The following is a 27,942-nucleotide window of genomic DNA, read 5'->3' as shown; positions in this document are numbered from 1 at the left end:
ACATATAAAGCACTTTGGTCTTAATCATGACCAAACCAAATTTTTAAGTAGTGTTTTGGTCGACTGTAGAGAATCGTAACATATTTTAGAGAATAATAAGTCTTCATGTCATTTCCTTTTCAAAACTGTCACCAAGTAGTCTTTTGGACGTGCAGTTATTTCCATAATAGGATCATTTAGTTTAGGTGGCTCTTGATTTTTAGCTAACTTAAAACGGTAGCGATACAGAAGACAGGCAAGCATCATTGTAACCTGAAGTTTTCCAAGCTCCTTTCCTTGACAGGCACGTCGTCCCAGACCAAACGGCATGAAGCCCGTGAGTGCACTCCATCCGACAAATTCGCTATTTTTGTCAAGAAAACGCTCTGGACTAAAAGTGTTTGGATCGTCCCAAGCAAGTGGATCGTAGTTGATACTATGTTGGTTTATAAACACCGTCATGTGTTTAGGTATGTTGTAGCCCATAACATTCGTGTCGCGTATAGTGCGATGTGGCGCCAGAAAGGGAAGATTTGTAGTCGAGCGAAAGACCTCACAAACAAAAGCACTCAAATAATGGAATTTTTTTAATTCTCCAAGATCTGGCATGTCCTCTTTCTCCATACATCTATCCAATTCATCCTGTATTTTGTATTGTATATCTTCCTTGAGAACCAGGTGTAAGATAGACCAATTTAAAGCAGAGACACTAGTCTCAGAGCCAGCAAAGATTACGTCAATCATTAAGAACATTACGTCATCATTTGAACCAGGGATTTTTTACCGTTATTGTTTTCATTGGTATAAGACAATAACATTGCATCAGTGATGTCGCGAATCACTCCATCTTTGAATGTAGCTCTATGGTGGTCTAAGGCCTTTCCAAACAAATCATACCTGGCTTTTAGCACGTAATTGAGATATTTTGTGAATTTAGTCGGTAAATAACGCATTATAGGAAAAAGCTGATAATAGCTGCCTTGGCGTCCCAAAAAATTCAGTTTTTCGCTGAATTCGATGATTTTTTTCATTTTGTCATCATCATGCGTCAATCTTTCAGAAGTTAGCCACTCCCACATAAGCGCAAAAGTTGAACATTCTACGACTTTATTTAAATTAACGTTTTCTCCGACAAGTTTGTCTAGCCTTTGAAACATCAACGAAACCATGTCCTGGAAGCGCTTTTGGAGTTTTTGTGTTTCATCACCAAATAAATGCATAGCGCTTTTAAAAACCTTCGAGCGAAATACAAAAGTTTGTCCGTAATCGGAAGTGGCAATATCCTTTTCACCTAATATGGTACTTAACGGGTAAAATTGCTCAACTGGTCTACCAGCAAAGTCAGTTTTTCTGGTCAGCATCGCCTCTCGAGCAGCTTGTGCACTGTTGAGAAATAGACAGTAACCAAAGGGAAACTTTAGCCTCAGTACGTTCGGATATTTCTTGCAAAGTGCTGCGGTGGAAAATGGAGGATTATTTCCCAGTTGATGTAAATTTCCAATGATGGGAAGGGGTATGGGACCTGGTGGTAATTTTCTAATTTCGAGCCATGTTTGAATGACGTAAGATACCAGGTAAATGGCCACTAGGGACAACAATACTTCCAAGAGCATCTTGACGTTTGATCTATAAAAATAAGTGAATTTTAATTTTTTTTAACTCTGTCGGAAATAATAACTTTCACATAGTTTGTAAGTAAAGAGCAATTTTGATACTGATAAATCAAAAGTGGCTCAACAACAAACTTTTGCAACTGGCTATCTCTTCATGGAGAGTTTATCGGTATTCAGAATTGTAGCCATGAATGGGCAGAGCGGAAAGATGAAATCAAGCGTATGGTAATAACGAAAATTGGAGCTCATTAAAGGCTTTATAAAAAATCATAAACTTGAGAGTAATATCGACTACTAAGTTAAAGACAAATTTGCACAAATACATATATAAACTGTTAATTATGAATACAAGGTGTACTATGCCACAACGACAAATTAGACATACTAGCAAACTTCATACTACAGTTACAGCTACAAGATTCTGCTTTGACAAGATCGTTTTCCTATAGTAGTCGTACTCACAGCATTCGTACTACAGCTTGCTAACATAAAAAGTTACTAAAAACATGTCAACAACAACAACAAAGAAGCAGAAGTCACCTGAATTTTTCAGGTTCATGAGACAATTGCTTAAATTGTCCAGCAAAGTGCGAAGATCATATCTTCATTTAATTTCAAAAACACCGCACTGCATATAACACTCTTACATATGACATTCCTTTCACGGGAAAACATCAACCCAACAAATTGACCTACTCTGCACTGTGTGACTTCATAGCTCAGTTGGTTAGAGCAGTGCACCGGCACCGCAGAGATCATGGGTTCGAATCCCGTTTAGTCACCTGAATTTTTCAGCTTCATGAGAAAATTGCTTAAATTGTCCCGCAAAGTGCGAAGATCATATCTTCTTTTAATTTCAAAAACACCGCACTGCATATAACATTCTTTCAAAGAAGCAGAATGTTGATAAGAAATGATCTCGTCATAACATCATATTTAATATGCAATAGTATTCATTACTGTCTATAGATGTCTAATGGGTAAAGACGAAAAATCACAATAACTTCAATTTTTAAAACTTTCTTTACTTTTTTGTTTAAATTCATGGTTCTACATACAGCTTTATGTTGGGCATTAATTGCTCCGGGTACTCTTAGGGTATACGGAGTTTTAAATTCGCCTGTGTTTTTTTCTTCGGTGTCGTAAATTGGCAATTCCATAGGTTTCCTACTCCTCGCGCATAACAAATATCAACATCATGCTTGTGGATGAAGATCGCCCAGGTTAGTGGAGTCCTGAGAAGGGATGTTGGTATTGATGTAGACTGACGTTTCGACAACCTTAGCGGTAGTCATCTTGAATCTGAAGATATGACTACCGCTAAGGTTGTCAAAACGTAGGTCTATATCAGTACCAACAGCTAAGATATCCTTGGTTCAAATCATTTTCATTAAACATCAACATCATTATCTATTCAGTATTACTAAATTGCTATGAGTTATCGAAATTTTGGCAAGAATTCACCAAAGTATTTCAAAGTTTACAATTACGATTATGTTTGTATAGGTAATAGCATGGTTTTGAGTGAAATTTAGGAGGAAAATGCACGAGCGAGTTTTTCAAAGAAAAACAAAATTGCACGAATCCAAGGGACAAGTGCAATTTGAAGTCTTTGAAATCATTTGCATGGGTAAAGGACAAAATGTGTATGAATGTGCATCTTTGCAAATTTAGTTTCTAGTTACATATACATGGTAGCACATTTCACTAAATATATTACTACAATAAATTGAATTAGTAGTTTAGTACACAACTATGCATTAATTGCATTGATTAATCAATTTGAAATGTAAATAGTTTTCCAGCTTTGCCATTGCATCAAAGCAACCAAGTAACATTACATTAACTTTAAAGTAACTTTAACTAATGTCACTGATTATATGATTGTGAATACCAATGACTATATGAATGAATGTGAATAACAAAGACAGAATGAATGTCAATACCAATGAATACAATGCATGTAATTATAAATGCAAACACCAATGCAAGACTGTACAATATGAATGTTCATACCAATGCCATAATGTTCATATCGGCTGCCTTCTACGGAATCACAGTTTTTGCAATATTTTGCCTTTTAAGCGTTTCTGATCGAGTCAATTTTCTTATTACAACTACAGAAAGATAAGAAGAATATTTTGGAGGAACGTTTACCGTTATTTCGACGTCACAACGCTATGAAACTTGATTCGCAAGTTTGAAGGAGTGAACAACCCTACAATACACAAGCTTGTTCTAAATAAGACGCAGGACTTTTGTCACAAAATTGATTTGAAATGTAGAATTCATGATCATAGAGGAATTGGGGGTAAAAATTAGGTTCAGTCAACCATTTGTATTCTTATCAGAATCAAAAATGATGACTTTAATTTGGTAAGTCTTTGTAACTATATTATGTAGCTGATAAAAGACTAGTTGGTCGGTTTGTGGGTTCTATATGTTATTAATTTTTTTGTTGATAAGAACGAGTTTGTGTGAACTTGGTCAAAGTTTTACTGACATTTTTGGGGGATATGATCAATGTCTCGAACAAATGCTGGTCATATGATTTGGGAAAATTGCTATTGTTCATTGAAAATACTTCTTTCTCAGTAGTCTTCATTTATCAGGAAGCATATTCCAATCTCCTATATAGCTATTGAAAGATTTCTGTTGCCTCTTATTTAAATTTGATTTAAGAGTATTTATTAAATTTTAACATCTAGTCGTACAAATATTATAATCATAAAAGTGTTTTAGTCTTGAAATAAGTAACAAATTTTTCTAGTGTAGATCCTATTGTGCCCCTAACTTAGAGGAAAGAACAACCAAGTCAGGTACCAATTCGGGTGCCTGGTCTTGCAGGATTTGAAAAGAACCATGAGAACTTTTATGGTTCATGTATATTTCTCCACACCAGAGTGACCAGACAACCAAGTCCAAATGTATTCGATAACAGCTTTAGCTTCTGATTAGAATATAGATGGTTGACAAACATAATTTCTAAACTACTTTACTCTAGGATCATTATATCTGTATTTCGCATCGATTTTCAGTGAAGAATCATACGCCTTATTCAAAAAGTATATAATATCAAAGTTGTTCACTCCCTCAAATTTGCGAATCAATTTTCACAGCGTTATGAAGTCGTAATAACCGCAATTTTTCTTCCAAAGTATTCTTCTTATCTTTCTATAGTTGTGATAAGAAAACTGCCTCGATCAGAAACGCGTAAAAAGCAAAATATTGCAAAAACGGTGATTCTGTAATACAAATCTATAGAAAAGTGGGTCCCCAACTTCGATTTGGGCAGATTTATTTCCGGTTTCATTTTTTGCAGTTTGTTGCGTTATCCAGTCTATTTCAGATCAGTGGGGCCACCAGAAAAATAATTTAAAAAACATAACAAAGAATAAGAAAACATCACTCAAAATTATACTACACATTTTAAAATACTCACTACACATTCGCCCCAGTCTCTTACCCACGTTTGTGCGGTCACCTATAATCACATTCGAGAACTTTTAATTTTGAGAACTATGTCATCCAACATGCTGTTCATTCATCGTTTTATTTTTTTTAACTTTGTCCAATGTTTTGCTCGTCTTATTTTAACGAACTTCTTAAAACTTACAATTTTCGCCCGTTTTGTGGCCGGCAAGTGAACGATGACGAAGAAGAAAGCTGTAAAAAGGAACAAGATATCATCGAATTTACTTTCATTCCGGATACGAATATGAAAAAATTTTTGTGCTTTTTGGAAAAATATTATGGAATTAGTATTGCACTCTCAACACTGAAGCGACGGCTGAAAGAATACGGTCTGGAAAGAAAAACAGTCAATGACGTTAACGAGGAGGAAATAGTTAAAGTAATACAACTTGAATTGGATGGTCCAAGTTGTGTATCAGGCTATTGAAGCATATGGCATATCCCATGGCTTAAGCATAGATTGAGCGTACCTAGAGACATGGTTTAAAGAATTTTAAAAACACTTCATCCAGGCGGAACTGAAAAACCAAAGCGACATCGGCTAAAGAAGCGGGAGTACAAGTCTGTTGGGCCAAACGAATGTTGTCACGTAGACGGTTATGGTAAATTGAAACCATTTGGGTTTCCGATCCATAGAGCTATAGATTATTACTAGATGGAAATGTATATCACATGCAATGTGCTTGGTTTTGTTTCCATGAAGTCATTCAGCGTGACTTGGATATCTTCAGATTACACTGGAATACCCATCAAATCCGACCATCCAGTCATGACACTGTTGCTGGAAACCTGATGAATTATTTTTTTCCAGAACTTGCAGGCATTGTCGATCAATTGCAGCCTGTCCATAAAAATCAGTTGAATGAAGTCATTTCCTTATATGAAGTTGAAATTTGTTGCAATGCTGGGAATACGGATCACCAAGAATATTTTGAATTGTGTAATCTTCGAGGTTTGTCAACTCCAAATGACTGGCGTGAAGCTCTTGATTTGTTTTATTATTTGGTAGCTTTAGCAGAATGAATTTATACTTAAAAGGCACAGTTATTTTTGGTATAATTATGAAGTTTTTTTCAAATATGTCGTTGGCTATTTACCACACATGTAACATACAAACTTGGACAGACTAAAAAAGAAATTGTTGCTTTCATTTTAAATCAACTACTACCTTTACTTAATAATCATCATGGAGCAATTCACAACTACATCTACATGTAACAAATATGAAATCACTGTACGAAAAAAACATTTGCACAATTATACAGTATACTATAATTTTCTAATTACATCACTTTTGCAAAATGAGTCTTTATCTTTGTATGCTCTAAATATTATCAACAAACATAAATTTTGTAACTTCGTATATAAAATTGTTCCAAAAACAATTAAAAAAGCTAACATTACTTACTAAACAACATTTGACTCATGTCCTTTGCGTTTATGAATATAAATATAATACGATGTTACATTCATTTCATTGTCAAAACTATCTGATAGACTGTCACACATTTCCAAAACCTGGAGATTCAGCTAAACAAGATGTGAACTCAATTTTGAAACTGTCATAATTCAAAAGAATAAGGTATGAACATGCAGCTTTCTTCCTGCAGTATCATGCTCGAATGTGATGGATGGTGGCTAGTAAAAACCAATTGCTGGCACACTTGTACTCCCGGTAACAAATTGCAACACTATGGGCAATGCAGCAACCATTTCAGACAATTCTTCTGTTTCCAGATCAATGATAAGACAAGAAATTTCTCCAGATTCCACATCTTCTAAATATCTTGTAATGTTTAATGACACAGCCTCCTCATTTATACGTCTGTTGCTCCCCCTAGATGAGAATACCGGTTGAAAACCTCGTCCAGTTTCTCAGCCGTAAGTTTGTTCTCATTATACAAAATTAATGCGCGCGCTTGGTGAGGATACTGGCGTAGATATTCGATGAAGCCATGGATATTCAACCTTTCGACGAACTGATTTATTTCAGATAAGGAAGATAACTGGTTATAATGCAACACAATAGCTCGAAAAAGCAGATCTTTTTTTAAACGATACGAGTGGTTTACTGAAACCAGCCTTAAACCGAAATGAATAGTCAAAAGAAGCAGCTTTGGCGAAGGCATCTGGATCTTCCATTTTTTCTAGCTCTTGAAATTTAAGCTTCACCTTTTGATTGAGTATGTCACTAATGCATGTTGATTTTACCAAATCAATTTATCACAAAAAATATAATCTACAATACTGTGAAATTGGTCTATACGGCATTGACTGTTTTGACTTGAAAATTTTTGACTTTTTATGAGTTCTTTTGGCACTTTTTTGATGCAAATATGTTTATAAATCTTTTATAAATAACAGTGGTTCGGTTAGTAATATGTGTAGCTTCTACAGTCAATAAAAATCGACGGTAGAAAATGTGAATACAGAATCAGTAGTCTGAAAGCATGGTTAGAACGTGATGTGTTTGTTGTGTTTGTAACAACGATTCTCGCTGTCCAAACTTGATAAAAAAGAATGAAAATAGTGATCGAGTTTATTTTTATCATTTCTCACCGCCAATTTGGCGCAAGATTCGAAGCCAAACTATCTGTTACCCAAAAGCAAAAGGTTTGGGAAAAGCTAAGCGGCCGTACAGTGTGAACACATAATTATAAAATTTTTTCTCGGATAGTAATACAATCCGATGCAAAAGCAATCCGGTATAGTGTAACGGTGTCTGAATTGTGTATACAAAGTAATGCACTTCGGGTAGCTACTTGTAAAACGAGGAATTGCAATCCTTAGTTTAAGAAATAATATGATCATTCAATATGTTTTTATTGGTTCCTAAAGCCAAAAAGCACGTCATACAATTGTTTGTATTGTGTTAACTCCAAATTTCAAATGGCAAATGTAGCTGTCTTTTCATCATATGAAGCGTCTCCACGATGACAGTACGCACACACTACAACCCAACGCAAACATTTCTATGGCAAGCGGTTTGGCGCCGAGAACCGATGAAAACAAACTCGATTACCATTTTTATTCTTTTTTATCAAGTTTGGATTTCGAGAAGCGTTGTTACTAATACAACAAACACATCACGTTTTAGCCATCGTTTCGGAAAACTGGATTCAGTATTTACATTTTCTACCATCGATAATAATTGACTGTAGAGGCTATACATATTACAAACAGAACCCCTGTTATCTATAAAAGATATAAAAACATGTTTGCATCATAAAACTGCGAAAAGAACACTTTAATAGTCGAAATTTTTCAAACAAAAACACCCAATGCCATATAAGAATATATGATAGAGCTGTTCCGATGTACGCAATGTTTACATTTTGTATCACGTAACAGGTGAAAATACTACACGTGCTTCTCATTGGCGAAGTGGTGGATACGACTTGCGGATGTACCTCAATATTTGCTCAGCTGTATCCCTTAAAGTAGCATAGCTAGCAATTTAGACACAAAATTAATACCGAAATATGTGTACTGCACTGGATTTTCACACACATCGCCAGAGCTGGCGTCTTGTTTTTATTATTAGAGACCTTACGATTAAGCGACGGCAACGGCAACGGCAACTCTCGGGGACTGGAACGGTCGCGCGGTTTACGTTGCCGTTTCCCGATTAAATTTAACCTTACGATTGCATGTACTCAGATTTTTGTGTATAAATACAGATTCATCAAATTCTAATATGCTGAGTCTTAGGGAAATTACTGTGTTCGCTCATGCTTTGAATGCAATAGATGATGACGAATATGCTCTGCTATACGGTGTAACTAAACCCAAAAGTCCTAGGATACCGTTTTGGCGTTATGAAGACTTTGATTTAGATCGAATCACAGATAATGAATGTTTAGCAGAATTTCGCTTCTTCCGAAATGATATTTACAACCTTGCTAAAATAATGGAATTGCCTGGGGAAATAAAATGCTATAATGGACTAAAAGTAGACAACATTGAGGGGTTTCTATTTTTTTGAAGAGGTTTGCTTATTCGTGCAGATATGTTGATATGATTCATAGATTTGCCAGACCTGAACCTCAGTTGTGCATGATATCGAATCAATTTCTGAACGTATTTCATGAACGATGGCATCATTTGCTCACTGATCTTAACCAGGCATGGTTGCAACCAGAAAATTTAGAGGAGTTTGCCACAGTTATACATTAAAAGGGTACAGCTCTTAACAACTGCTGGGGGTTCGTCGACGGGACTGTTCGTCCTGTTGCACGACCAGGTCGATTGCAACGTACACTTTATTTTGGACACAAGAAAGTTCATGCTATTAAGGTTCAATCCATTGCAACACTATCAGGCATGATAGCTAATCTTTATGGTCCAGTCGAAGGAAAAAGGCATGATAGTGCAATGCTTGCCCAATCTGGTATTCTCAACATGTTACAGCAATGTTCATTTAACATGCAAGGGGTTATTTTATGCATATATGTTTATCCTGCATACCCTCTCAGACCACAATTACAGGGCCCTTTCCGAGGAGCTGTAGTAACAGAACAACAAAAACAATGGAACAAATCTATGAGTCAAGTGAGAATAGCTGTTGAATGGTTGTTTGTGACATTGTAGATTACTTAAAATTTTTGGACTTTAAAAACAATTTGAAAGTACGTTTGAGTGCAGTTGGGAAAATGTATGTTGTGTGTGCTCTTATAGAAAATGCAAGAGCATGCTTGTATGGCACAGCAACAGTAGAATATTTTGGCATTGACCACCCACTATACACAATTACTTCATGTAAATGAATAAAAAAGGCCATTGTTCATAAGAAATTCTTTCAAAACAGAACATTAATAAATGGATTTAAATGCAAAAATTTAAACATTTAGACAATAGTTGTAAAATATGAAAGACAGCATGAAACTGCATAGACTTTTTTAAATATTTACTTTAAAAAACTGAACAATTGAGATTTGTAAGCAAGTTTACTTTGATCTGTTATCATCACAGCATAAACAAAATAAGGAGGCTGTTCTCTGGTAATAGTCTAAGTCATCGTTCATTTTCCAGAAGTTAACTTATTCAAAACGGCCATCATGTATGGACTTTCCTCCTGCTGGCGCCTCATCAACTGCATGAACTGCTGCTGTTAAGTCCTTTGCAATTTGACAAGCTGATTCAGCACAGAATTACTTTGATTTTGGGCTACTTCCATTGCTTTTTTTCTAAGTTTCATGTCATTTTCTTTTAATTCTCAATCTTTGCCAGTTTGCTGCTGCATTATTTCTAATTCCTTCTTCCTTAACTTAGCCCCTCTCTCACTTTTTTCACTTAAATACAAAACCATGTCAGAACCACTACTGTGTTTTCTTTTGGCTGTTTTTACCTCAGAATTAGTATACTCTGATCTCTTGCGAGTTTCACCAAATGATTCAAAGGATTGCAGTATCATTTCAGCTGCCTGACTGGCTTCCTCCTCAAGTTTTCTCTTCTTTTCCATTAATGCTCTTTCGTGCTCCACATTAGCTTAATGAAACAATGTGATAACTTCATCCATATAAAGATCTACTTCATTCTCCTGGCATGATATTCCACTTGCAAGATTCTCATAACGGATCTTCTTCTTATGTTTCTTTTCGAGCACAGGATATTGATCACGTACAGACCTTTGAGTTACACGAAACGTTGGTGTTTCCAAAGAATTCAATGAAGTAGCTATCTTCATCCATGCTTCTCCTCTTTCAGGAGATGCTTTCCTACTGCTCCATGGTTGAATCAACAAAATTTCTCGCACAAAAATCTGATCATGCAGCTCAGTCCATTTCATAGGAACACTAATTGAAAAGAAAAATAATGAAAAATTTGTGTGAAGCCTTGACTTTGCACAATATTTTAACGCCTAAAATTGTAATAAATAACTAGTCTAATATCAAAACAATTTACCTTAATGCTGTTCTTTCTGAACACATCGATTGTTTGCGCACTCTATTAATGCCGTTCTCGCACAACGTCAAAATGACGTCGTGCACGCTTAGCGAGAACGGCGCATGCGTACACGTATTTACGCCCACGTTGCCGTTGCCGTTCGCATCAGAGCCCTCTATAAGAAAGAGTTGGGACATCTATTGTTATCCGTTTCGCTTACGTTGATTGGGCAATATTGATCACCTGATCAATTTCCGCCATTTTGGTTCCTAGTTTTGAATTTTGAGTTAGTGTTTATATAGCAATTGCTGCTAGTAATACAGTATTTTGAGATAATATTGCGGTTTTTTTTATGGATAAGTGTGTAATAACTGATTGTTGAAGGCTACTAAATGTCATTACATATCGCAAGAATCGAGGATTACGAAAAAAATGAAAGAAATGCCTTTACGTCGAACTCACGAAATTTGATTGAGTATGGTGATTGTTGTGCTGAACTGCTTTTGATATAAGGTTCAATTAACTGACTCAAGTAGAGAAACATTTTTGGGCCAAATAACATTGAAAAGTTTGTGCTGATGCAGTTTCAATAGTTTTCTTACTCCAAAGCTTGTTTTTTAATCGAAGATGATTTCTCATTATGTTCTGAAATTGGTCAATCTACAAACCTCTCAATTCTCAGCCACTTCCACACTAAAACAACTACACCAAATCACAGAAACTCTTATGATTTTCCATGTTGTATTTTGTATTTTTAGTTAATCATTTAAAAATGAAGTAATTATAATTAGGATATTCACTGAAACAGCTGAGTACAATATATTTTTAGTAATGAATTTGGTAATGAATGATTCGAAGTTTCGAATAAAGTCTTGTCTAAGTATTTGATAACACTGATGCCAGGATAACATTGCCGCTTGCCACCAAGCTTAAAGATCTTGAAAACTTGTTACAGAGTCGGAACATAAGCCGAGAAAACACGTTCACGTACGAAAAATTCTTCTTACAATGGGTCACGATCAATTTGAAGCACGAACTAGTAAACCGCGAACGAAGCTCAAATCAATGAAATTAAATCAGGTGTGCCGCAAATCGTTAAAAAAACGCAAAGAGCTTGCTATTATTCCTAATATATTTGATACTACCATGGAATAAGCTTAAATTGCCTTCTTCTTTTGCATATAAACCCAATTTCCAATAGTATTATTATAGTTTCACTTTGCAAGTAGGAACCAAAATGGCGGCTCCGCGCTCGCCCCAGACCGTTTGTCCCAACTCTTATTTATAGAAGGCTCTGGTTCGCATTGCTGTCGGTAGAACGTAAGGTCCATATTTTCACTCTACAAGCAATGTCGGTTTTGATTGGTCAACTACTAGCCAATAATTCTCGAATCTGTAATTATGACGTCATACTTACAAATAAAGTAAATGGTTTGAACAAACATGTATACTTACAAATATTAGCTCAGTTTCGCTTCGGAAGATAAGATTTACCTTAGTCTAAATTATTCTTGATGTTAACCTCAACCAATAATAGTTTATTATCCAAATTCGACTTTTGCTCGGCACGTTTCTCGCTACTATAATAAACTATTAAGAAGCTCACATATAATTTGGGACGCACTGAGCGTATATCGACACACCACCAGATTATAACTTTGATTAAGCACCTCAGGTCTAGTAAATTTTATACATTTAAAACGCCATTTATGCAGAAAATTCCTTTTAAAGCGAATATAGTCAATACACTTGTTTACTTTGGCGTCCTATGAAATTTCAAGATTGCAATGATGAAGACCTATTTTCAGTGGCGTAGCTAGCGGTCTGGCTGGTCGGGCCCAGCCCGACCAAATATTTTCCCAAAAATGAAAAATTTGTTTTCTTTAAAATTGGATTTGCGAAAATTTTAAATTCTGCGACTCTTTTTGCAATAATCCACAGTCTATTAGTGTAATATTTGTCAAATTGCGTCGTTATTAGCAAATTATCATATTTTTAAACGTTACTTAGCAACAATGACTAGTGCATTTCTAGTGCCAGGCATTACGCAGTTTAGTCGGGCTCTGAAAATTCAGCCCGACCAAGTAGTAAAATCTATAGTGGGATTATCTGCAATCTGATTGGTTGACAGCAACTGAGCAAACTCAAATGCGCTGTTTCGCAACATCTAGTCGGGCTCTGAAAATTCAGCCCGACCAAGTAATAAAATCTATAGTGGGAATATCTGTAATCTGATTGGTTGAGAGTAGCTGTGAACACACTCAAACGTTTAACAACATCTTGTGGGGTTCATTTTCAAAAGCGTGACTGAAGTTTGAGCTTTCGAAATATACGTTTGGAAATCGTGATAACTTACATTACAATGGCTTCGGCTAATGAAATCGATATAATAAGTGAACTACAAAAGAAACCCTTTTCTGTTCGACAATCAGGCGAGCAAAATATACTCGTAAAGCAGCGGCCAATTCCAAATTTACAAGCGACTACAGGCAATAGAAGCTTTCAGGAAAGTTGGTACTCGAAGAAAGATTGGCTTTGTGGTAGCTCAGAAAAGAATGCATTGTTCTGTTGGCCTTGTCTTTTATTTTGCCCTGGATCGTCATCTTCATGGACGCAGACGGGATTCAAAAACATGAAGAATTTCCTATCCGATTGTAAGAAGCATGAGAAGGCAAAATCGCACATGGGTGCCTACAAGACCTGGAAGACCTACGGTTTTCAGCCTCGTATCGACTGTCTCATGTCACAAACTAGACGTGAAGAGATTCAGCGTCATAACGAGGAGGTAAGGCAAAACAGGGAAATGTTGAAAACCATAACAGAAGCTGTTTTATATTTGTCTAGGCAAGAGCTTGCATTTAGGGGGCATGATGAATCTAGTGGCAGCATGAATAGAGGAAATTATAGAGAGCTACTTGAACGTTTTGCCAAGATGGATTCTGTTTTTGAAAGGCGATTACATGGAAGGCTTGCTGAAACCCACCTTGCTGGGGGAGGGCGGTTTACTGGAGTCTCTCCTGATATTCAGAATGATTTGATTGATTGTCTTGATAAGATAATAGAGGATGAGATTTTAAAGGAAATATATTGCTTCACTTTCTTGACTATACAGGTTGATGAGGCAACTGATGAACATTTCTACCAAAGAACAATTGAGTGTAATTGTTCGAATGGACAAAGGGGAAAGTGTCATTGAAAGACAGCTTGGGTTTGTTGATGTTAGTTGTGATAGGACTGCAACTGCTATATCATCAGTGGTTAAGGGTAAGTTAAGTCAATATAGTAATGTGAAAGAGAAATTTATTGGACAGACTTATGATGGTGCATCTGTTATGTCTGGTCATCTCAATGGTGTTCAAGCTCAAGTTCAGCAGGATTATCCTTATGCTCAATTTGTTCACTGTGCTGCCCATAGACTAAATCTAGTATTATGTCAAGCTGCATCCTCCATCTCACCTGTTAAGATTTTCTTTGTTAATATTAGTGCTTTCTGCACCTTTACTAGCAATTCCCCCCAAAAGAAAAGCTTTACTATCATCCCATAGGCTTGAGTTTCCTAGTCCTGGTGACACAAGATGGTATTATAGGGCTCATGTCATCAATGTCTTGCATTCTAACTATGAGAAACTGATAGACATATTTGAAAATCTTACTGATAATCCAATAGGTTGGGATGATGAAACGTTAAGTAAGGTTACTGGTTTACTTGGCTACCTTAATGGCTTCTTGTTTTGTTTCTTGGTACATGTTTTCCAGAGAATTCTTGAGCAGTCAGCCATACTTTATTCTATCTTGCAAGACAAGGACACTGACTATCATTATGGAATGAGTAGGTTTGAGAGATTCAAGGCCTTTGCTGCTTCTCTGAGAAATGATACAGAATATTGTCAGGTGTACAACCTGGCTGTTGAGAAAGTGGGACCATCAGTAACCAGGTATGACCAACGGCATAATTACAAACAAATGTATTTTGAAATTCTTGACACAGTTGTGACTATGCTGACTGAGCGATTTCAGAATATGGAGCGTTTTAGATTTTTGACCTTGTTAACCCTAGGGTGTTTAAGATGTGGAAAGGTGAAGTGCCCTCAGAAAAGATAAATCTTCTAAAGGAGGTTTATGGTGATATGTTTGACATACCAATGCTAGTTAGCCAACTTTGTTTTATTTACAGAGATAAAGACTTTCACTGTGATTCATGCGATGAATTATTGAAATATATTTTTCAGTTCCATTATCAATCTAGTATTCCAGAAGTTGTAAAACTGTTAAAGTTAAATGGGGTTTTGTCAATTACAAGTGCTTCAGTTGAGAGGTCATTTTCTTGTTTGAAGAGGGTAAAAAATTATCTTAGAAATACTATGAGCCAAGGACGTTTTAGTTCTCTTTGCAGGATTTCCATTCACACAGACATACTGTCAGAGAAAGAAGACGCCAACACATTGCATGATGAGGTAGTAAAGAAGTTCACTGAAAAACCACGAAGACTTGCTTTCTTATACAAATAGGTATTCATATATGGCTGATAGCAAGCTGATGATGTCTTACGTCCATGCCATGTGAGAATTTTTCCGGGAATTTTTTAATGCAGTCAATGATGATTGTCATTTCAGCACGACAATTTCATCACAACTTTTGATAGTTGTTGATGACAAATCTGAGCCTTTTTCGGTTCTTTTGTCAAAGTTTCTTTACAAGATGTACATAGGTATCTATTTATGTATGTGGTGTTGAAAAAATAAATCACATATCTGCAACTATTTTTGAACTGTTTCCTGCTTTACTATAAGATCCTTCGGCAATTTAAAATAACCAAAATGGTTCTATTTCCTGCATAAATATCACGCATTTGCTTTCTAAGATAGCCATTTCCGACGTTCTAGGGAGTCTAAATTCGGAAAATTTTCTCGCCCGACCAAATGTTTTTCGCTAGCTACGCCACTGCCTATTTTGTTGTAGGCCATATGTCACGTTTGATTAATTTACATTTTAGTGAACTAACCCTGAGAGAGATTCGTTCAATCGAAATGAAATTGAGTTCCTATGCCTTTGTTTTGCTGCAATGAATCATACGGCCATTTCCATGCGATCAAGATTAACTTTGACCTTACATTACGCTGACGCTGGCGAGAGTAATGACGCCACCGTAAGAGTCAGAGTCAGGCATATGCAAAGAACTGACTGATAGCCATGCAACTTATTAAAATTGAATGATTTATAAAATAACAGGAATGGTATAGATTCAAGCGAACATACTAGAATAAATACGCTAAGATATAGAAACAATAATGAAGGGATTTGGTCAAAACTCGATGTGCTAGTATAGCTCATTACCTCTTTCATGATATCTACCTGCCACTGTCTGGCACGGGAAAGCTAATTTCTGTCATTGCTCAACACAGTGTATAAAAAGGGAAACTCTTAGAAATTGGTAAGTTGTTAAAATTTTAACGTCTGATCACTATGTTAAGACAACGGGCTTATGATTTTTTGCTATGAATTTGTAACAAATGCATGTAATATAGTTTAACCACATAAATTTAAAAATATTTTGCTCATTATGGCTTATAGGAATAGCAGCGAGTACATGGATGGGGAATTGAAATTCAAGCAAAATGTCTCCTTCCCATACACCCTGTGTATGATAATCGTACAAAGCATTGTAATATATGCGTATAAGTTGATAAGTAATCTGAAAAATTTGCAGCTAAGCAATGCACTTATTACGTCCGTAAATTTAGCAAGTAGATATATTTAAATTGATATTTGTGTCCATACACATACAATTTCGAGCAATAAAAAACAATCAGTTACAGATAGTCTGATACCGTATACATATAATAGCATGGCACAAGAAAGTCTAAAATGATGTCAGAATCTCAATTAATTGTCACTGATAAAATAATGCAAAACAGTAAAATGTGAACAGTAAGATCGAGCAAAATATAATGATAATTACGTACCACTTGTTTTGCCCCTACGACTGATCAAAATTTTGAAAATATGTAGCAGTGGACTTTCGACTTTCGACCAGAGAAATGATGAGCGACTTTTATAGCCTAAATTATATTGTTACTAAAAAATCAGGCGATACGCGCATACTGGTCGCGCGAGTGTAGTGGTCATCAATGTCTTGTCTTGTACCGGTGTGTACTGAAGACGGACTTTTCCTCCCAGCACTGTCTGGCACGACGGAATAAGGGCGTTGCAATGAACATAGCTCACGCTTGGCATTTTTGTGCGCAAAATTAGAGAATTAGAATGTGCCAAATTTTATTGCCGGCGCGCGACATTTTTCGAAGCTTGGTAACGAATTTATCGAACAGCAAATTCCTTATTTTTGTCGATGATTTTCCAGCAAACGTTTTCCTTGAGCTACTTGGGAACACAAGAGTGTTATAGAGGATAACTAGAGGATCATTTTGATAACTCAATTGCTATGGTTACACATATTGTTTTTCAACAGACGAGCTTGTTGCTCGAGGGTTTTTGGCGAAATGGCGTCGGTTGGCGAAGTTTGATAATTTACTCTAACTTCGGTTTGTATAGGTTTCTTTATCCGATCATTCTTTTGTTTAGATTTTGGTTATTTGGTAAGATAAATAATCTTCTTACAATCGTATATTTTTTGTTTTGAAGAAAATGGGATAATTTAGCGTCGTCAATCATGCCGTTCCGCAAGGCAACGAATTCCAAACGATTCAATGTTGGGGAATACATGCGCAACGAAAGATTGGCATGGGAAGGAAATATGAGCAAGCAAAAGAAAGCAAAATGTGTGTCTCAGAAGCTTAAACGTCTTGATGATAAGGTAAAAAATGTTTAGTAGTTTTATTTGAAATTATCTTTGCTTACTCGATCTTGTCTTATGTCAATAAGTCAATAAACTACCGTGAAATTGGCACCACATGGGCACCACATTCAACACAACATTCATCACAACATTCATCACCACATTCAACTAAAATTTATCATTCAAAATGATAAATGGAAAAATCGTCTTTAAAACACGTTTTCCATCAAATACAACAGTAAAAAACAATTCTTAACTGTTTATTACTATTTTACTGTCCTTAACCAGCACAAAGAAAGTATAACAGTCAAAAAATTGAAGAAAACACTAAACCTTAGGTTACAGTGTACTTTTCATTTCCCTTAATTAGCGTATAATTTAAAAACTACAAGGTAAAATTTTTTTAAACTTGGCCAGAATATAGATAATTATATTGTCTAAAACATATCGAAAATCTGGAGAGTGCACAAAAAAATAAGTTGTAAAAAATCATCTACAAAGTCGGATGACACGAATACGCGTAATATGATCTTATATAATTAACTTCCTATATCCAGGTAACTTTGCAAACAAAGGCCAATAAATAAAAAACTAAACTGTAGAATTTTTTTAAACTTGGCCATATTGTAGATATTTTTATTGTCTATAACGTATCCAAAATCTGAAGAGTGCACAAAAAAATAAGTTGTAGAAAATTATCTACAAAGTCGGATGACACGAATACGCGTAATATAATCTTATATAATTAACTTCCTATATCCAGGTAACTTTGCAAACAAAGGCCTATAAATAAAAAACTACACGGTAGAATTTTTTTAAACTTTGCCATATTGTGGATATTTTTATTGCCTAAAATATATCCAAAATCTGGAGAGTGCACAAAAAAATAAGTTGTAGAAAATCATCGACATAGTTAGGTGACACGAATGCGCGTAATATGATCTTATATAATTAAGTTAAGAATTTCAAGTCATTCCTAAACAAAGGCCTGTAAATAAAAAACTACACGGTAGAATTTTTTAAACTTGGCCATATTGTAGATATTTTTATTGTCTATAACATATCCAAAATCTGAAGAGTGCACAAAAAAATAAGTTGTAGAAAATTATCTACAAAGTCGGATGACACGAATACGCGTAATATAATCTTATATAATTAACTTCCTATATCCAGGTAACTTTGCAAACAAAGGCCTATAAATAAAAAACTACACGGTAGAATTTTTTTAAACTTGGCCATATTGTAGATATTCTTATTGCCTAAAATATATCCAAAATCTGGAGAGTGCACAAAAAAATACGTTGTAGAAAATCATCGACATAGTTAGGTGACACGAATACAAGTAATATAATCTTATATAATTAACTTCCTATATCCAGCTAACTTTGCAAACAAAGGCCTATAAATAAAAAACTACACGGTAGAATTTTTTTAAACTTTGCCATATTGTGGATATTTTTATTGCCTAAAATATATCCAAAATCTGGAGAGTGCACAAAAAAATAAGTTGTAGAAAATCATCGACATAGTTAGGTGACACGAATGCGCGTAATATGATCTTATATAATTAAGTTAAGAATTTCAAGTCATTCCTAAACAAAGGCCTGTAAATAAAAAACTACATGGTAGAATTTTTTTAAACTTGGCCATATTGTAGATATTCTTATTGTCTATAACATATCCAAAATCTGGAGAGTGCACAAAAATATAAAGGGAATAATATTCCTTGAGAATGTACTCTGGTATAAACTGTAAAGTTGGCACCACATTCGACAAACAGCTCTATAGCTAAAAAACTACACGGTAGAATTTTTTAAACTCAAGTATATTATAGAATTTTATATTGTCTACAATATATCCAAAATTTGGAAAGTGCACAAAAATATAAATAATAGAAAAACATCGACAAATTTGGATGACTCAAATGCGCGTAGTATAATATAATTCTCAACTTAATTATATAAGATCATATTACGCGTATTCGTGTCACCTAACTATGTCGATGATTTTCTACAACTTATTTTTTTGTGCACTCTCCAGATTTTGGATATATTTTAGGCAATAAAAATATCCACAATATGGCCAAGTTTAAAAAAATTCTACCGTGTAGTTTTTTATTTATAGGCCTTTGTTTGCAAAGTTACCTGGATATAGGAAGTTAATTTTTTAAGATTATATTACGCGCATTTGAGTCATCCAACTTTGTAGATGATTTTCTACAACTTATTTTTTTGTGCACTCTCCAGATTTTGGATATATTTTAGACAATATAATTATCTATATTCTGGCCAAGTCTAAAAAATTCTACCGTGTAGTTTTTAAATTATACGCGAATTAAGGGAAATGAAAAGTACACTGTAACCTAAAGTTTAGTGTTTTGTTCAATTTTTTGACTTTTATACTTTCTTTGTGATGGTTAAGGATAGTAAAATAGTAATAAACAGTTAAGAAATGTTTTTTACGGTTGTATTTGATGGAAAACGTGTTTTAAAGACGATGTTTCCATTTATCATTTTGAATGATAAATTTTAGTTGAATGTGGTGATGAATGTTGTGATGAATGTTGTGATGAATGTTGTGTTGAATGTGGTGCCCAATGTGGTGCCAATTTCACGGTAGTAGTCAACAACATATGCAATATTTTGACATGATGTGTCGAATTTTGTAATGATAGGCTTATTTTTTAATGAAAGATTGTTTTATACAGAATCGACATATTTAGCGCCAAGGCGTACTGTTTCAGTTTAATTGTATTTTTAGTGTGAACTGTTTGTGCTTGTATTTTATATCAGAATATGTATGGCATTTTTGTGCTGGAACTGTATTCATAAATTTTACAGGTAAAGAAATTGGTGAATGAAGTAGAAGAGTTAGATAGCATCAGGACAGAGTTCATTGAAGGTGCAAGTAGGCAGGAGGAACAAGAGGAGAAAGGTTTTAGCATAGGCAGGAAGGCAGTTGTTAGGCAAAGAAACAAACCAACTGGGCAAGGTTGTGTGGAGTCCACTGGTCGAACACGCAGGATGGAGACTATGTTGGCGGCTAATGCCATTCATGGAGGTAGTAAGGATGATACAAAGCCTGGTACCATTGGAATGTTGGAGACATTAGAAAAAAAGTGCAAAGTGGGTGATATAGTAAAAGGATTAGAAAAGTGCAGTAAGTTTAAGAGCAAGGTTTTTCCAAAAATTTACAAAGAAGATTTGAAGAAGTTCGAAAGATCAGATGAGAATATGTTAAGATCGATTGCTGTATATTATAGCAAAGGAGTTATGGGCAAAGAAAAGTATAGAAGAGTTTATAAGGCTAGCTCATATGAGCAGATATGTGGTAGTAAGAGGGCTAAGCGTGTTAGTGTTGCTAAATGTCCCACCCCTTGGCTGGTTCCCTATGATAGATTAATGCAATACATTAAATTTTAATTGTATATATACAATGTAACAAAACTATTTAGTCTTTTATCAAATTAGGACAAGTATAATCTGTGCAACTTAATCTTACCAGAATATGTACATGTTAGAGCATACAAGCTTTACATATGCATACTATCAAATTTGCATATATTATACTCATCTGAATTTTACATTTACTGATATTTGTGTAGTTTAACTAATTTTTTTAAACCATTGTCAAATTTAATAAAAACTTGAAGAAGCCAGAGGGTGGTATCCTCATTAAAAAATTTACTGTCTATTATTCACAGGCAATGTGCTAGTTTGCCCTATTTTTGTTTTTAAAGCAGGCAATGAACAAATAACCAAGAGCTAATAAATGGCTCAGTTGTTAGTCAGGTTTCAACTTTCTAATTTGAAATAAATTTAAAAAGTATTTGTACATCCCTTTGTTTTTAGAGGGATGGCATGAATTAGGTTGAATTTTTTCATATTTTTTCTTAATTTTTGAATGAGTTGCTTCTTTTGCTGTTTGGCATTTTTTTGTTTGTTTGTCTTTATGTACAAAATAAGAAACTGGAAAGCTCAATATCAAATAAATAAAAAATATGAATAGATTTGATGTTTTGATGGTAGTAATTTCCTTCAAAATTAGGACTAAATTAAATTATACGTTCAAAAATTATTTTGGAGGCAATTTCCAACCAAACAATCACCATGCTAAATCTAAAGGTTTTGATATATTACTTACAGTTGTGAAAATTTAAACAAATGCAATGCACAACTAAAGACAACCAAAATATGTTGTATGTAACCAATGTTTCGTAATGACAGTAACAATTAGAATTCAGCCTGATTGTTTGCTCATCTCATTGTATGAAAATTTTTAAGCAAATTTATATAGCTAATTATGAATCGATTTATTATTTTCCAATAAAAGCACAGTAAAATATAGGCATGACAGCAGAACAATCAGACTGGTTTTGCTTTACCTGAAAAGATAGACAATGCAAAGAAATCACAACTGTAAGCCTTGTACACATTTATATTTTATAAGCTAACAAACATGTTGAGGAACCCATTAATATTCCACTCTCCATAGTTAAATCCAATGATAAGCTTTCCAGGCCTTTTTTTGTACATAAAAACAAAGTCTTTCACCTCGGTAACCATAACTGCTGCTGTTTGACCCTTTCGACGTCCGGTAAAACTTCGCCTTAGGTAAGCAGCAACTTCTTTGGACAAGCCAGACCACAAAACAAGCAACTCATTCAAAAGGCGCATGGAGGTGAAGGATATCACCTCAGCCTTCTTTTTCTCAACTTGGTAACAAAAAGGAGCCACAAAACCATCCAAAGTGCGAACAGTAGCAAAAAAAGCATGAGGAGTGTCCCTTGTAATTTCCCCATAATATGGGTTTCTGATGCTTTTTTTGCCACCAAGTCGTCGACGAATCCCCATTAGCCAAATTCGTGACTCCTCTTTTAAAAGCTCGGCTGGATTAATAGAGAGTCCCATCAATCTCAGCGAACTATTGTTGTGCGTGGAAGTAGATCTCTTTGCAAGTTCAAGCATAGCTTGTACTTGCTCGACACACTTCTTTGAGACATTTTCGCATTGCATTTCCCTTGCTAATGCGCAAATTGCCTCTTCAACTTTTTTTAAGGAGGAATGCGGCTCTTCAACGGCTCTGCTGTATATCTCCTCTTGATGTAAAACTTCTGCTGAAAATCGCACATTTGAAACAGCCGCCATCTTCAGTAATTAATTATTTTAATTAAGTATTTTGTGCAAAAACCGCTGGACACAATGACTTACCAACTAGCGTTTTGGCATGCAAAAATGCCAGGCGTGGCTGGAATCTTTGTATCGCTATAGATGTTCTTTGAGAATAAACTTGCACTCTGCTGCCCACCTAGCTCGGTCGTTGGCTTCATGTTTCACATCTGTAGTTCATTCCTTTTCTTTCTGTATTTTAAAAATGTTTCCTTTCATCATGTTGTAGTCGTTGTATTCAAAAAACATTAATAGGGAAGCAAAGGATATTCGGTGTCTACGAAATAATACTTCAGAAAATTGAAATGTGTAGACAAATAGACTTTGGAGTAAATGTCTGCAAATTCATTGGGTTTGGTTGGCATTGCTATAGCTAGGAGCTGTTGGCTTGACTTCCGATGCCAATACCACAGTATTAGTGATACTACTATTTACCTTCACTCTACTCCCTGAGATTGGGGGTGGGGGTGGATTTGAAACTGATATCTTTTGAAAGTGATTGTACTGTACTACACAGTAAAAAGAAAAGGGCCATTTTAGCACCCAAAATGGAGCCAAAATATTGACCCCAGAACGGCCCCATACTTTAGAGAAGGGCCAAATTTGGTCCCAAAACGTAGCTGAAACAGCCCCAGGTAAGAGGACCAATTTAGCCCCATAGCGAGCTATTTTTCCCCTTTTGTGTGAAATTCAGCTCTAGACAGAATAGCCAATTTAGCCCCATTATCTCATCAAATCGGCAATGGCTAAAAAGCAGCCCCTTGCCCTGGAAAGAAATGAAATTACTGAAAGCTTACAATAAACAAGACTCGTATAATATACGTAAGCACATAAGTGCTTAACATCTTCATTAAAATACTTTACATGCACATATTTTCATCTCACTCAAATTAAACTTCACAAAAAAGAATTGAAATAAACCATAATCTTTATAGCCATGTGCATTCATCATTAGTTGAACACATTTGATAACACTCCAACTAAACTTTTCACAGAAGATGGACACTTCTCTGGGATAATTCCCAATAATGCCATGTCAAGAAAGCTATAGACATTCTTGCCCTCAATGTATATTATATTGTACATATAGTACGTGGCCAACAAAGCAACCAGAGCATCGCCAATCTTTTTGGTTGTTACATGGCACAAAACTATTCCTGCTGCGACAACATATATAATGTCACTTTGATAAATGTCATCCACTACCAAAATACAAGGTTGAATTTGCTTTCTTATTTTTTCATCGAGGAAAGCGCCATTCAACGATAAAAAGACAGCAGAAAATTTAGAAAATTAGCTTGAGACTATACAATAAAGTCTTAAGTGTCTACTTTCATTAGGGTTCACAAGTTACTTTTTGTTATGTGAGAAACAAAAATGAAGTAGTATGGTAATACTCATTTTATAGCAAAGATATAATGCCGGTTTTACCTTAACAACTTTGATAACAGCTTCTTTAACATGAGGCGTCCTCCTACTGTTTGGAAGCTTGAAGACAATTTGAGCGATTTTGATAGCTGCTCTACCAGCACATTCGCCTAAAAAATAGCACACATTACTACACAAATGTTGATCGAGAAACAACTGCTGATCCTTCTTAGTTTTATTTTCTTCAAGAGAATTTCTGATGTGTATGAAGTTGATTATCAGCTGACATACCTTCATCAAGGATACCACTGTCAATAGCATTGTGCATTTTGTTCAAGTCTTTTGAATGTTTACCACCATTTTTCTCAGCATATGCCAACAGCCTGTGACGCCAGACTTTGTTGAAGTTTTCCTTTACCTGTGTAGCTACGTCTTTATTCCCCCATAACATTTGCAAATTCAGCCTTGATCTGCAGTAATACAATGTACAGCAGTTACCTATAAGCTTTGCTAAACTTATGTACGTATTTTATGGGATAAAAATACTACTAGCTACTAACGTATAGCAGATTTTTTAAAGGAGAGAACATTTCAACAACTTTCACTATTCTTCTGACGTCTTCCAAGACAAGTGATCTCCTTGAGGCATAGCATGCAGCCATCAACTCCTGAATTTTTTCATGATCCTTTTTAGCTGACTGCCACTCCTTTTTTAGTTTTGATACCACTGCGGTAAGATCTTCACTTTTGCACGGCTCGGGAACGTTCGTCCAACAGTGACTGTTCCTTTTCTTTGTTGTTTTGCCTTTATTTTTCGAGACATTGGTAACAGGCGTGTTAGATCTCTTTCTTTGCAATTTTTTGAATCGGTTATAGATTTTCATCTCAATAGATCCCTATAAAAGAGCTTTCATTTAAGCTTTCATTAAAGCTTTCATTTAAAAGTAGTAAAAGACAAATAAATTTATTTTTTATCATTTACCAAATAGAGACGCAAGCAGCCCATTACAACAAAAACGCATATAACAAGGTGATAATGTAAATTTACAACACATAGTTTGGATTAGGGGGTGGGATGGGAAGATGTGTCCACTTCTCTTCAAAATACTAAAGCCTAGTTAACATATATTTGTATATAATCGTAGTAATTCTATCGGCGTTGAAGGTTCATATCAATTATAAGTGTATAAGAGCGCGCGTAGTAATTGTTTTAAGTAAGTTAATCGAAAAAATCTGGAGTCCAGTCAAATCAAAAGCAATTGTGATTAGAGATAAATGGAGGATGCCATTATAATTGGTAAAATCTACGAACGCAATAAATATGTAACAGAATTTAACAAAAAAAGTCTGACATCCTTTGGCAACAAATACGTACTCACAGAAATCACATACACTCTAGACAAGTAGTAACCTAAACCACAACCAAGCTATTCCCAAACACACACCCCTACCAAAAAAATCGTGAATACACATCCCTGATTTAGATTTTTGTGTTAGTTCGTTAGTCACCCAGTTATTGATTTTAGCAGGCATGATTATGAGAAATTGAGGTGTGACGTCATTAAATGTATTTGTCATGACTGTTAGCAAAAAGAACGTGTGGTTTCTTTAAAAGAGATTTATCTAGGCAAGTTAAAACTTTGTAACTGCCCAAAATGCTTTCTGAAGTACAGAGTTTTAACTTGTCTGGCAAAATCGCTTTTGAGAAATCATACATTCTTATTTTTGCTAACAGTAAAATACAATTAACGACATCACGCATGTCAGCTTTAAAAAATTCCTATTGCTTACCAAGGATGCGACCTTTGCCCGACCTTGGCATTGTCAACGTCTAACTGACCTTGACTACGAAAAGGGCGGTAGTTTTTACAAAATATACCATTGAAACACGTGTTTTTATATTGTTTTTTTATATGTTATTTTTGGTAATAAAAGAATTTCTTGATTGATATATCGTGAAACAGTGTATTTTTTTACATCATTAACCCTCGATCGGCATTTTTTTTGAGTAAACAACGTAGGTCTCGTACGCAAAACAAGCTGTTTTCGTCGGTGTCAATGAATAAAAGCGTTATATATATGAGAAATGTCCTAAAATATTTCAAAGATAACTGTTATGTCTAACTTGGGAGAAATTTTCCACATCATATCAAAATTTTAGCAATGTCTTCATAGTAAAATGGCGACTCCTTCACTTGGGACACAGGATGTACGGTAACACATTGTATGGATTGTATTGTAGAGTCACCAGAGCGCTCAAACCTATAAAGGTGAGCTTTGCGCAAAGCAAAAGCGGTGAACGTCTCTATATGTTATTCCCTACACAATCCGAGAGCGCTCAAACTGCGCAAGCGCAGCGAGCGTAATATACAAAGTGTATATCAATGTACCCTCCCGGCTATCACCATAGTAAAATGGTGACTCCTGCACTTTAAATGATACATATATACTTATAAATGATATATATATACTTATTTAGGTCTTGCATTCACACCAAAGACAAGATGGGCTGTTATCAGATTATTGTGATGGCAATGAATTCAAAAGCCATCCCTTGTTTTCCATCGATCCGACTGCTCTTCAAATTATATTATATTATGATGAAGTAGAAAGTGTCAATCCCCTGGGAAGCAAGACAGGGAAACATAAACTAGGTACAGTACTTATAGGTCTACATCAGCCACATTTATTAATCTTTGCAGATTTATTGTCTGACCTAATCCTTTCCTCCCTAATTAATTTACTATAATTTTGACTTTTTGTCGAAAGTGTTGCAGCAAAGTGTTGCCACAAAGTGTTGCACAAATGAGTTCATGTTCACAAAACACAAATTGCAAGTCAACTTTAAAAACATTCTAAACTAATTTGCTTGTTTTCTCTATATTTGACATAGGACTTGTTTACTACACATTGGGTAACATTTTACCACGGTCGCAGTTGAAAGATATACAACTAATTTCACTTGCAAGCAGACCTGTTATTAAGAATTATGGTATTAATTCTCTGTTATGTTCATTCATGGAAGAGCTTTCTGAACTTGAAAAAGTACAACGTGGTGTGCCTAAAAACTTCAAACCTGAACTGGGACACTGATTACACATATGTATGCGCATGTGCGGTTAACCACAATGTGTGAGTTGAGAAGTGCCTGCATGGTGACGTCATTGCAAAATTAAAGCAATCAACTTCTTTGGCAATCTTCGGAATGAATAAACAGTGGACAATCCCAGAGGCCACAGCTCTTTGCAAAAGCCGGCGAATTTATCGTGAGGAAAAATTATATTTGTGTGTCAAAGTGATTGTTTTAAACAACATGAAGTTCTTTTCTAAGCAGTATTTAAGTTATATTTGGTTTCTTGATTGCACATTTGTGAATTTGTAATGCTTTGTGCAATGAATGCAATAAAATTATTGCAGTATTGCTGAAGCATACATCTGCGTTCGAAGATCAAACAAAACTTACTCGCTCATTTGCCTGAAAAATGGTCGTAAAACACATTCATAAACTTCGAACAAGTTTGCTGTAAATAATATTGAAGAATATACGTATCATGTAAACTTTATTTGTTGATTTACTTCATTTGTTGCTATATTATTGAAAGCATGGAGATTATAAATAGTACCACTAGTATTATTTATAATCTATTTGATTGAAAGGCTA

General features: G+C 35.1%; 3 protein-coding genes across 4 annotated transcripts; 2 read left to right on the top strand and 1 right to left on the bottom strand.

Moving 5' to 3' along the window:
* Nucleotides 1-24: 24 nt before the first annotated feature.
* On the bottom strand, nucleotides 25-17,179 carry LOC124453395 (cytochrome P450 1A1-like). Its single transcript, XM_047004213.1, is given in 3 exon segments — nucleotides 25-732; nucleotides 735-1,605; nucleotides 16,916-17,179. Coding segments are annotated over 2 exon segments (1,566 nt in total). The 5' UTR covers nucleotides 1,593-1,605; nucleotides 16,916-17,179.
* Nucleotides 12,954-15,676, top strand: LOC124452792. Its single transcript, XM_047003407.1, has 3 exons — nucleotides 12,954-13,737; nucleotides 14,065-14,216; nucleotides 14,620-15,676. Exons 1-3 carry the CDS (start codon nucleotides 13,616-13,618, stop codon nucleotides 15,051-15,053), a joined length of 708 nt encoding a protein of 235 aa, XP_046859363.1. The 5' UTR covers nucleotides 12,954-13,615; the 3' UTR covers nucleotides 15,054-15,676.
* LOC124452791 lies at nucleotides 16,092-27,844 on the top strand. Of its 2 annotated transcripts, XM_047003406.1 has the most exons (5): nucleotides 16,092-16,383; nucleotides 17,419-17,491; nucleotides 17,592-17,763; nucleotides 26,761-26,935; nucleotides 27,175-27,844. In XM_047003406.1, exons 3-5 carry the CDS (start codon nucleotides 17,620-17,622, stop codon nucleotides 27,372-27,374), a joined length of 519 nt encoding a protein of 172 aa, XP_046859362.1. In that variant the 5' UTR covers nucleotides 16,092-16,383; nucleotides 17,419-17,491; nucleotides 17,592-17,619; the 3' UTR covers nucleotides 27,375-27,844. The 2 variants fall into 2 exon arrangements, with proteins under 2 accessions (XP_046859362.1, XP_046859361.1); XM_047003405.1 differs by lacking the exons at nucleotides 26,761-26,935; nucleotides 27,175-27,844 and adding an exon at nucleotides 20,586-21,403 and having other exon boundaries at nucleotides 16,106-16,383.
* Nucleotides 27,845-27,942: the final 98 nt, after the last annotated feature.

The sequence above is a fragment of the Xenia sp. Carnegie-2017 genome, unplaced genomic scaffold (assembly GCF_021976095.1).
Source record: "Xenia sp. Carnegie-2017 unplaced genomic scaffold, XeniaSp_v1 HiC_scaffold_25, whole genome shotgun sequence".
In the NCBI taxonomy this organism is placed as follows: domain Eukaryota; kingdom Metazoa; phylum Cnidaria; class Anthozoa; order Malacalcyonacea; family Xeniidae; genus Xenia; species Xenia sp. Carnegie-2017.
Note: the sequence above shows the minus strand (reverse complement) of the source record. Positions and strands in the feature narration are given on the sequence as shown.

Excerpts from the sequence above, each read along its gene's own strand:
- LOC124452792 (XM_047003407.1), top strand. The coding sequence starts at position 13,616 with ATGAGAAGGCAAAATCGCACATGGGTGCCTACAAGACCTGGAAGACCT. Across the intron at positions 13,738-14,064 it reads TTCAGCGTCATAACGAGGAG|GTTGATGAGGCAACTGATGA; the intron begins GTAAGGCAAAAC and ends TTGACTATACAG. Across the intron at positions 14,217-14,619 it reads TATATCATCAGTGGTTAAGG|GTTGGGATGATGAAACGTTA; the intron begins GTAAGTTAAGTC and ends ATAATCCAATAG.
- LOC124452791 (XM_047003405.1), top strand. The coding sequence starts at position 17,620 with ATGCCGTTCCGCAAGGCAACGAATTCCAAACGATTCAATGTTGGGGAA. Across the intron at positions 17,764-20,585 it reads TTAAACGTCTTGATGATAAG|GTAAAGAAATTGGTGAATGA; the intron begins GTAAAAAATGTT and ends TAAATTTTACAG.